The following is a 12,108-nucleotide window of genomic DNA, read 5'->3' on the forward strand; positions in this document are numbered from 1 at the left end:
TATTGTTGTTTTTGCCTTTATGATTGATGGAAAGGAGGGAAGTTATTCATAAGGGAAAAGCTTAATCAATTATCTTCATTTTGTCACAGGGTGTGAGTGGAGGACATGATTATACTCCTCCTGCTTGTGCCACTCATCATGCCCAAGACTTGTTTCGCAAAATCTGCAAAAAGATCCAAAAGAAAGGATTACCTTGACGGTAAGTGGCAGTTTTTATTTTTGAATATACAGGACAGATTTCTCAAAGCATGGTCATATGGAGGTAAGAAGAAAAAAAGACGATGGCTAAAATGATGTGCTCCTTGGGCTAAATCACAACTAGTTAGAAAACAAGATCAAAACGAGTCAAGATACAACAACAACAACAACAACAACAACAACAGGCATTTTAAGGCCATTTTCCCTGCAAGAGCGGGGGTTAGGCTTGCAGTCCCCATGACAATGTTCTCCATTTTGCCCTATTTTCTGCATCTCCCCTTGTTAACCCCCTTGCCCGCATTTCTTCTTCGACTATCTTCAGCCAAGTCTTTCTCGGTCTTCCCCGTCCTCTACTTCCTTCTACATTCATTCCCATCACTCTTTTCAACCAGTCACTTTCATGCTTCCTCAACACATGACCAAACCATCTCAACCTGTTTCTCTTCACAGCATTCATCACAGGCTCGATTCCCATCATCTTTCACAATTCATCATTTGTCTTCCTCTCTCTCAACGATACTCCACACATCCACCGAACCATTCGCATTTCCACCCTTTCCAGCCTTCATTGCTGCTCCACGTTCATTACCCATGTCTCACTCCCATAAATCATAACACTTCTCACACATGCAGCACACACGCCCCCCCCCCCCCCTTCAGCTTCAACGACACTCCCCTCCTCGTCAGCACGACACCCAGCCCCCGAAACTTCCTCCACGCACACCCCAATCGAGCAACCGTTGCAGAGTCTGATCCACCCCCCCCCCCGCCCCCCTCCCAGCATGTGTCCAAGGCAACAAAATGTTTTCACACCCTCCAGCCCCACGCCATCCCCAAGACCCAACCCAACACCCCCTCCACCCGCAGCTCCCTCTGTGCACACCCTACACCTGAATGTAGCTGCCACACTGGCCAATGACCCCCCCAAACCACCACATTTTTGATGAACCCACTCAGCGCACACCGTACATTGAATGGAATTCACTCCGACACCCCTCCCCCCTCGCACACAGCACACGGCCACCCCCCAGCTCCCTCCACCCCACCACACGCTCCACCACTTGCCATCACCCTCGTCCCTCCGATATTCACCAGACCTTTTGTCTCCATACACTCCCTCCACCCGCCCATACTCCCCCCCCAGTCCATCCACACTTTCCGCAATCAACAACAGATCATCTGCATACAACAACTCCCACGGTAAACCCTCCCCCACGCTCTGAGCCAGCACCTCCACCACAGCCACAAACAGTAGTGGACCCAGTACCGAGCCCCGACGCACTCCCACCCCCACCCCAAACCCACCACTGTTCCCGTCCCTCGCCCCCACAGCCGTGCGCGCTCTTTTGTACATTGCCATCACCACTCCGATCAACCACCCCTCCATTCCCAACCCCCCTCAATGCCCATGCCATCAAAACGAGTCAAGATACAAGCAAATAATTACAATATAAATTACATTATATGCAACATCGCCGATCCATGACCGTCCGGGGCCGTCGAAGGTCCACACATGCCCTGGTTGGGGAGGGGGAGAGCTGACGTCATGAGACAGCCGATAAAACAACGGGGAAGCGGACGTTTTGTTCCTCTCGGTTTTTGATCCCTTTGTGGGCGGACGTTCTCTTCCTCGATTTGGACGCTCTTCCCTTCTTCTGCTGCTGCTCCTTGCACATTCCTCTGCCAACGATTCTCCCTATCTTGGTTCCGGACTTTGCGAGCGGATGCGCGTGGACGAGGGCGGCTTGCCGCTGGAATACCACAAGGCCGAGTGAGTGGGACGGCCGGTGAGGCCTTGCAGCACGGAGTGAGAGGTTCCCGCCAACTGAGGCCTGCTTCGTGCCAACGTCGAGGCCTTCTCCGCGCCAACCGGAGCCGTGTCGGATGACTGTGCTCGAAGCCTGATGATCCCTGACACTGCAGCCAGACAGAGATGAGCCGCAGCACACACCGACACGACGCGGTTCCTTTATTATATCCTCCTTTGTTTGTTGTTGATGTCTGTGTGTAGGAGCGCTCATTAGGGGGTCGTAGTTTTTAATCGGCGAGTTTCTTGGTATCGGGTTCCGGCAATAAAGCCGTGTTTATTTTCTACGTAAAATCCGCCTCGGTTTGAGTTTCTTTTTGGAGGGTGAAGACATTTTCAAGGCCGTCCAGGTAAGTCGGTATTCTTCTTCCTCTCGCATATCATTCATCCGCCATCGATTGAAGTGAACGCCTTCATTAATGCTCGTTTCCATCCGTGGCTTACTCTCGGTCTTAACTGAGAGCAGTCACACGACAATATGAATGTATGTATATATATCTATATATCTATATATATATATATAGATAGAGATATATATATATATATATATATATATATATATCTATATATATATATATATATATACATATATATATATATATATATATATATATATGTATATATGTATATATCTATATATATCTATATAAATATATATCTATATATATAAATATATATATATTATATATATATATACATCTGTATATATATATATATATTTATTTATATATATATATATATATATATATATATATATATATATATGTTACGTATATGTTATGGATCTATGTATATTACGTATATATATATATATACTGTATATATGGTATATACATTATATATATATATATGTATATGTTACGTATATATATATATATATATATATATATATATATATATATATGTGAAGAAGCAGCTCTTCGTTTGGAAAAGAAGTCCACAAATAGCCTGAAAAATGACGCAGCTTTTTATTAAAACCAACTAAAACAGATCCGGAGGAGACAAGACATCGACAGCAAGAACCAGCTTCATGCCAAGTCAAGCCTTCCTGGAAACGCATTGATTCTCATTCACTTATATATGAATACGATTATCAGAAAATCTCCGAGAGAACAAAGCGACTGGCGAGAGTCCCTCCCACCGTTATCCCTGTCATTCGGGGGAGTCAGCCCTTCCTTATCATTCGGACCAAATGTTTCTCTGGGCTCCGAGAAAACAGAAATGTAACTCACAGAGAGAAGAGTGCATGCTTGGCCAAACAAACCCATAAAATATATGGGTTTGTTTACATGAGTAATTCAAAGCATGTTTATACAGAGTCATGCGTCGCTGTGATTAATACAAAATATATATGTTTATGTCTGCAATCTAAACATTCTACTAGCGTTACACAAAATCACGCGCGTGAGCGTGATTTTACGACCGGCCTTATCTAGCCTTGAAAAAGCACACGTATACAATTGTCCAGCATGACCGAAGCGAGCCTTTCCTCATCCAAAACTAAAACGAAGCAAAAACCCTTTATTAACTTTATGAAAATAGCATTTTTAAACAACATTTAAATCATAACACATTAGCAACCAACGTCTATGACTGAACTTTAGGCAATAACAAATCTACAACTTGACATTCCTTCCTCTTGTCTCGTCGAGACAAAGTATCTTAAGAGACAACGTGCCACATCGGGCTTTATTGAAAAATAATTGTGTAATGCGGGTATTGAAAAAATAATTGTGTAATGCGGGTATCTCCCAAGGGCATATCGTGCGCCCAAAGCGCCTCGCCCGTGCATTTGGCGAACGTGTCGTGTGGTGCGTGCTCGGAGCCTGAGGGCTCAGAACATGAAAGTCCATTAACGTTTCGGATCCACAACGAAGGTGTCTGGTCCAGATGAGGTTCTGCTCCGCCAGAGGGCCACCACCTCCCCTGCGGAACTTGCTCCCCCCACCCTTTGCAGACCCAGTCCTTGCAGATCTTCGAAGTTAATCAACGATCATGCCCATGAGGTCCCTCACGTGCTGCTGTTCTGGGGAATACATAATATTGTCAGTATCTTGTGTCTCAATTTCCTGGTCAGGGTACAGAGCGTAAAAATCCGATTCACTTGAAGCATTTGAACTTAATACATATGAAGAAAAGAGAGGGACTTCCTTTATGTCAAAGTCTCCCATGGGCGCCTGGTCGGCTTGCGGGTCTAGGACATCCGCGTCGGGTCCCTCGACCGCCAGACCCAGTGTCGCAATCAGATCCATAGTTGGGTCGGAAGGGGGCGTGCAGCTGTCAGCTTGTAATACATAAGCAGCGTTAGCCAGTACACGCAAGGGGTTTATAGCACAAGTATCACAGTCATCACATACACCGTTACAGGCAGCAGCCAGTTCCCACATGGGATCCGCACAAGTATCACAGTCATTACAAAATTCAATGCAATTTTCTGGAGCGCCGGTCGCAACTGCCTTGTTGAAGGACCCGTTCAGGTCGACGGCCTCTGTGGTCAGAGCCATAGTCGTTGTCGGCGGCTTCTTCACTTTCCATCCTGTAAAATACTTTCTCATACAGAGGAGGACTAGAGATTTCATTAGTGCCCCCCAAATTACTACCCCGATTATCACAGCCAGTGCGGTCAATAACCACTTCACTATGGTGCCCGTCCATCCCTGGAACCAGTCAGTGAGCCAGCTAAATGTATAAGAATTTTCGCGCGCGATCCGATCGATCGTCAGGGCGTGGCTAGTTTCCCTTAGTCTCACTTCTGCATCACCATTGTACGCATGTGAATTACCGTGTCCAATAGTATGTCATGAGCCGTAGCGGTGTCGTTTGCCACCTTTTCTAGGGTCAAAGCCAATTTGTCTATCCGGAAACTATCCATTACTGTGCCCGCTCCTGGGAAGAAGAAACCAAACACCTTTTCCCATAGACTCCCGTGTAGTTTAGTGGTTCCATCTTCGTTCATGACTGACCTCTTATAACGCCTGTCCAAGGACTTTGGGTCTAGCTCATCCAGTATCTCAACGTCAGGAAGGACTGAACCCAGATAACATGTGCCCCCCCAATTATTTGGTGTACCTATGATTAGGCCCATCCTTACTGTGGTTGCTGTGGTGTAGTGTCTGGTGCTTGTATGGCCAACTTACAGTGCGTGGCGTGGATCCACGAAGTCTTGCCCTCGCAAAAGACTGCCGTTGGTGTAGTCAGCAACACCTGGACTGGTCCCTTCCACCTTGGTTCCAAGGCGTTCTTGCAGGTGAAGTGCTCCACGAACACCTGGTCTACAGGTCTCCAATTCATAGATTCAATTCATTCAATTCATTGTTTCATAGAACACCTTTTCTCCAATTTCCTAATCCACTTTTTTCAAGTGGATCCAATTTTATCCAATATTCAATTTTAAATTCAATCCCATTTAATCCAGTCCAATTCAAATTAAATTCAATCCTTCTCTCAGCATCCCATTACCTGTTTCCAACATCAATAAAAATAAAATTATAAAATTAATAAAAAATCAATCATCTCAACTCTCAAATCGAATCAAAAAATAAAAATAAACGAAAATTACTTCAGCGAGAGTTTCAACTAGAATTAACACAAACAAACCACCATTAACCTCCATTAACACAAACAAACCACCATTAACCTCCATTAACACAAACAAACCACCATTAACCTCCATTAACCTCCCCCTATTATTTATTTATTTTCACGAATAAACAAATAATAGAAATAACCTGGTCTACTTCCAATTTCAATTCTGGTCAGTTCTGGTGTCTGGTCACACACAATGTTTTCCTCACCCACTGTGATTCGCTCAAAATAGATTCTCACTGTTATGTCTGAAATTCGTCTCATGAAAACCCATTCAAGAGTCCGGTGTAACAGACAGCCAAACACATAGACACGCCGAAGACCCCAGGGTACCCATCAAACTAGCTTGTCCCCAGATCCACAACACAGCGAAACATGTAACTTTACTAAAACTAGAACGGGCACTCGGTAGAGCGCATACCTTCGCCGCAGCTACTTTTGTTGCCAAAATAAAAGACTACAAGATCTGTGTAGCAAAGCCACACCTACGTTGTCATGCGGGAAGATTTGTTTCAAATTAAACCATTCTATCCCGCCAAAAATTTGATATTGTAATCACATCCATGACCTTTTCTTGACCTTGACCTTGACCTTTGACCCGATCGATTCCAAAATCTAATCAAATGGTTCCCGGATAATAACCTATCATCCCACCAAATTTCATGCGAATCGGTTGAATACTTTTTGAGTTATGCGAATAACATACACATACACACACACACACACACAGACATACAAATAAATACACAGCGATCAAACATAACCTTCCGCTTACTCATAACTAATACTCATAATAACTCATAATTACTTATGTAATTACTCATGCCAATACTTACTTAAAATAATGTAATATCCCAATCTTCACCCCCTATGCAAATCGAAGCACCCCGGACAATCCACAACCAATATCAACCACTGTAGCCGCCTTCCCGATTCCAGGCAGCCACACGCAGCCACATACATCTCCCTCCACGTCACACAAGACAACAGCCAACGAGTGTGTCCACCACACAGAAACCTTTGGCAATGCAACAACCGAACTCCCAGACAACCAACAACAAAACCCAATCCATCTCCATGGCTCATCAAGCAGTTCCAACTTAACCCAGCTTCACATACCGATTTCCCCAAAAACTCGTGAAACTTCACCCCCATTCTGGAAAAACCCTGGACTAAACCCTGACACCCTAAATAACTTCAGACCCATCTCCAATCTACCCTTTCTGTCAAAAGTTTTGGAACGTGCTGTGGCCACTCAACTCAAACATCACCACTCTGCCAATAACCTGTATGAAACATCCCAATCCGGATTCTGCTCCAGCCACAGTACTGAAACTGCTCTCCTCAAAATCACCAGCGACCTTTTCTCTCCTCTGGCGCCGGCAACCTCAACATTTTCATCCTCCTCACCTCAACGCCTCCTTTGACATCATCAATCACACCATCCTCCTCACCCTGTTTAGACCAGCTTGTGCCTATTAAACCCAAATCAGTTCACTCCCAAGCCCACAAGGACCACCTACTACTCTCAAATTATCCACTCTGGCTCCGGAATCCCAAAAGCACTCTTCTCTACAATAAACAAACTAAATAAACAAATAAATAAACAAACTTTACAACGTGAACAAACTCCTCAGCGCCCTGGATACCGCCACCTGTCATTCAGAGTAGACAACAGCATCTCCTTTCTGGCTTTCAGCATCTCCTTTCTCCTTTCTGGCATCCAAATGAAATTCTGGCTTCAAATCAACTTCCTCGAACTTAACTATGATAAATCTAAATTAATCTTCGTTTGCCCACAACCACCCACCAAATTCACCCATAACTTTGCCCCCAACATCGATGGTCATTTGAACACAAATTGAACAAAATTAATCGAACAAAACACTTCCATTAACTCGACATTCTTTTCACAGCACAAAGTTCACTTGAACATCCTTTTCCTGGATACTCCCTCTTTATTTTTATACCATACCATGCTTCTCCACTTGCAACCCAAATATTTTCCATGAAATAAATAAAATGAATTTTATGAATCTTCTCATTATTTGAAAGTTTACAAAATGTCCCAAATCTGTATATTATTTTCTACTGTGGTTATATTAAACCATTATTTTACAAAATCCAACTTTCAATAAACTGGAAAATGCTTCGCCATGGAATAGTCCACCACTCATATAAATAATCATAAGAGTTCTGCGAAACATCTCCATCTTTAAAACTTAGCCAACCATTTTTAAACCACATGTTTTCCCCCCAAAAAACAAGTCACATTCTTTGTATATTGCCAACATTGTTCATCGTTTAAGTATCATCCAGAACTAAATTTTTATAAACCATCAACTTGTAGATGCATTTATTTATATCCCATTAACCCAAGAACTCTCAATTGCTTGGTTATATTTTAGTAATGTCATATATCCATATTTCTTTTCCAAATTGTTCCTGATATACACATTAATCCCATCTGTCTTTGTTTCCAGATGAACTCAAATCAGGAAATCAACACAAATCCTTATTACCTCCAATCAATCACACTGCACATCATTCCCCGTCCTTGATGGATAATTTTACATCCAGATGGGCACAGCATCCCATTTTTGGCGACCCAGCCCTGAAACAAGCCCCTGGACTCCTTGCAGGCTGGACCAAAACCCCTGGACGAGGTTGCATCCCAGTACTGACTCTGCTGCCTTCTTGCAAACCACTTCAACTCCATGAATTTTATATGTTTCGTGAACAGAACAAAGCCCTCTGTAATCGTCAGATTGAACCTGCCCCAAACCCGTCCATATAAACTCCATTGTTGTCCTGTTCATCTCTCTGTTACATTTACATTTTGTGACTCACAGCTCCACATCGCAAAATGCTAGCTTCTACGAATCCAACAACCGTCACAATCTGCCCAGGAACTTCCAGGCGTGCTCTACAATGCAGCACCTCTCTACCTGGTGCACACCTTTCGCACATCCCTCCTCGTTCGCACAACGCTTCATCAACACACCTCCTCGCGCCCACACCTTGGCACAAGCCACACCACATACCGACAGTTGAAACCTCGATATTCCTCTTTCCTCGGATAAGCGTTCTGTTGAAAACGTGACATTTCTGCTCAAATTATTGAATTTTAATAACTTAACCTTACCAGCATCGCTCGCCAGCAAACCCTTTGTCCGGCGCATCGATCAACACAAATCCTTCGATGCATCTTCCAGCCGCCACTCCGCACTGTACCTCACTTACTGTTACTGTATGAACAAGACTTCCTGTTGGAACTTGTCACCGGAAATTAATTACTCTGTCTTGAAATCGTTTATTTTAGCGTTTAGAAAATCATTCTAGAAATCGAATTTAGTTTGGAAATCGTTTCTTCCCCTTATATAAATCCATTTTAAATAACGTATTCCTTTTGTGACATTGCATGGCATGTATGTCGCAGGTGCCCACTATTCTGACATGGCTCATGACTCATGTCTAATTCTGACATGAAGATGAAGGACAAGAAGATGAAGGATGAAGGACATGACATGAAGAAGAAGATTCTGACAAGATACTGACATGAACGTCCGACATCCAGCAAAGTCGAAATGACCCACAATGCATTTGGGCACACATCCTCCTCTGAGAGTGGGCGAGTTATCGCCGGCACTCTGAGCAAATCTCATACAGCACACCCGTGACTCGCGGCTCGCTCGGCTCCTGCCCGAACGCACAATATCCCTCTACCCAAACTTCCACGGAGCCGCACGGCGGAAACACAGGTTTGTACCACACTTTAATTAAACGAACATCGCCAGGATTCTCGGATAGACGTTAATTTCACAACACACATGACAAAAATCCGATTTAAATTCAGAGATCGCCGATCGACCTGGCACAACCATCTCAATGCGACGACGCCACGCCGCCCCCCGTCTTGGCGCGCACCCTCGTGCCTCCACACGAATCCCAACACTCCCGCCTCGCGGTTTCCTGCGAGGCTCGTAGCCGTGGCAACCAAAACTGCGCGCCGCTCTCGAATGAGGGCCGTCATAACAGTGAGCTGTCAGAACTCATCCCTAGCTCGTAAACATCGCAAAAAAACAGGATCTCCGACGCTCCACCTCCCCGACCCCAAAATGCACTATATGACACCAATTCCAAAGGTGAGCTGCCTCAGCGATACATCCCACACATACAATCCACAATATCTGCCATTGAATGAACTCTTCGATTCCAGTCAAACACACACTTCGACCCAAACTCTGAACCTCCAGTTCCACAAACTCCAAACCTCCGTCCGACTGCCGCTCGAAAGACAAAGCAGCCCATCCTGCAACCATCTCCAAGAAACCGCTTCATATCAACAGTAGGTCGACAAGGGCACTCCGAGTGCTTTCCTGACCCGATTTATATCAATTCGCTTCCCAAACAACTCCCAAACAGATGACAGACAAATACCTTGGCCAGATACACACGTCAATTAACATCCCAATATACATTCATTCCTCATTCATATACTCATATAAGTCTCCCAGACTTTGCGCGAAACTCAGATCGACTCAAATCATGCCTTTCTCCAGCCACTCTCATGTACAATCTTTGCTCATTCATGTTACGTCTCTCATTCAAGGAAAAGGATTTTTTGGGACGGGTTTGGACGGGGGTGGGTTGAGGTGAAAAAAGGGAAGGCAGGGCGGGGTGTTGGGGTGTTGCCTAGAGCCCCGGGACTGAGCTCAGGTCTTGGGGGGGGGGGTGGGGGGTGTTGCCTAGAGCCCCGGGACTGAGCTCAGGTCTTGGGGGGTTGGGGGGTCTTGGTCTGGTATCTGGTCCAGCGGCATCACTCGCTGATTTACTTGTTTAACTGCTTACTTACTTGTCCTCTGGCCAGGGATTATTTAAATCTTTAGTTAACACAGCCCAGTCCTTTAATGGTCTTACCGCGGCAAAATGATGCCTCTTAAACATGAAAGATGCCGGGGTTCCCTTAAGGGGTTCCCCTTCTTTCATTAGCTTGCTTCCCATCTTATTGCTCTGGGCTGATCCTTCCTGGAAAGTTCTCGGCCTGGCTCAACCTTTACGGCTGTCCGACCTCACTTTTCCCCCTTCCCTTGTACCGAACGTTATCTTCACCGATATCCTGCGCAAATCCTTTTACTGGCCATGTTTTTATGGCCCTTCTAAGTTAGCCACAGCCCTTCGTTCCCTGGCATGCAATGGCATACCCCATCTTGTCTCTGGGCTGTTCCTTCCTGGAAAAATCTTGGCCACCTGGTTTCAACCTATATGGCTGTCCGACCTCATTTTCCCCTCCTGGTGCTAACTGTAACTTTAAGCTTACTGTTAAGTCCTTACTGGTATCCTTACTTGTTTATCCTGGCTTTAACAAAGCCACGTCATTCTGAGGCCTAAAATGAGCCTTTACTTACAATTTCTGTTCGAGTGCAGGCCGCGCGGAGACAGGGAGACTGAGACCGCTCGAGGGAGGAAGGTACGAATTTGGAATAATAGCCCTCTGATATAAAACAACTCCCACCTTTAATCAAATCCGCGTGCCGGCGCCGGCCTCAGGCAGCCTTCCTCCTGTCCCTCGGGCTCCGTTTCCCGTCGTCCGGTGCTGACCCCACTCCTGGTACCATCTGTGAAGAAGCAGCTCTTCGTTTGGAAAAGAAGTCCACAAATAGCCTGAAAAATGACGCAGCTTTTTATTAAAACCAACTTATACAGATCCGGAGGAGACAAGACATCTACAGCAAGAACCAGCTTCATGCCAAGTCAAGCCTTCCTGGAAACGCATTGATTCTCATTCACTTATATATGAATACGATTATCAGAAAATCTCCGAGAGAACAAAGCGACTGGCGAGAGTCCCTCCCACCGTTATCCCTGTCATTCGGGGGAGTCAGCCCTTCCTTATCATTCGGACCAAATGTTTCTCTGGGCTCCGAGAAAACAGAAATGTAACTCACAGAGAGAAGAGTGCATGCTTGGCCAAACAAACCCATAAAATATATGGGTTTGTTTACATGAGTAATTCAAAGCATGTTTATACAGAGTCATGCGTCGCTGTGATTAATACAAAATATATATGTTTATGTCTGCAATCTAAACATTCTACTAGCGTTACACAAAATCACGCGCATGAGCGTGATTTTACGACCGGCCTTATCTAGCCTTGAAAAAGCACACGTATACAATTGTCCAGCATGACCGAAGCGAGCCTTTCCTCATCCAAAACTAAAACGAAGCAAAAACCCTTTATTAACTTTATGAAAATAGCATTTTTAAACAACATTTAAATCATAACACATTAGCAACCAACGTCTATGACTGAACTTTAGGCAATAACAAATCTACAACTTGACATATATATATATATATTTATATATATATGTTACGTATATGTTATGGATCTGGGACGACGGCGCTCCCCTTGCCAAGTGGGGTTAACCCCTTGTCCTTTATACTGGCCGTCACCGATCCTGAGGGTATGACGTCACGCCCGGTCAGCGCTGGGTAGGGTAATAGGCCTATCCGTC

At 44.7% G+C, this 12,108-nt stretch overlaps 1 protein-coding gene across 2 annotated transcripts; it reads right to left on the reverse strand.

Annotated features, from left to right (window-relative positions):
* Positions 1 to 3,026: 3,026 nt before the first annotated feature.
* On the reverse strand, positions 3,027 to 8,234 carry LOC144891812 (uncharacterized). 2 transcript variants are annotated; one of them, XM_078776445.1, is made up of 2 exons: positions 5,683 to 8,234; positions 3,027 to 5,642 (listed from the first exon to the last, which is right to left on the reverse strand). In XM_078776445.1, the coding sequence occupies exon 2, from the start codon at positions 4,582 to 4,584 to the stop codon at positions 3,988 to 3,990; it is 597 nt and encodes a 198-aa protein (XP_078632571.1). In that variant the 5' UTR covers positions 4,585 to 5,642; positions 5,683 to 8,234; the 3' UTR covers positions 3,027 to 3,987. The 2 variants fall into 2 exon arrangements, with proteins under 2 accessions (XP_078632571.1, XP_078632570.1); XM_078776444.1 differs by having other exon boundaries at positions 3,027 to 5,612; positions 5,673 to 8,234.
* Between the last annotated feature and the right edge of the window lie 3,874 nt (positions 8,235 to 12,108).

The sequence above is a fragment of the Myxine glutinosa genome, chromosome 4, assembly GCF_964187855.1.
Source record: "Myxine glutinosa chromosome 4, kmMyxGlut1.1, whole genome shotgun sequence".
Classification (NCBI taxonomy): Eukaryota; Metazoa; Chordata; class Myxini; order Myxiniformes; family Myxinidae; genus Myxine; species Myxine glutinosa.

Excerpts from the sequence above, each read along its gene's own strand:
- LOC144891812 (XM_078776445.1), bottom strand. The coding sequence starts at position 4,584 with ATGAAATCTCTAGTCCTCCTCTGTATGAGAAAGTATTTTACAGGATGG.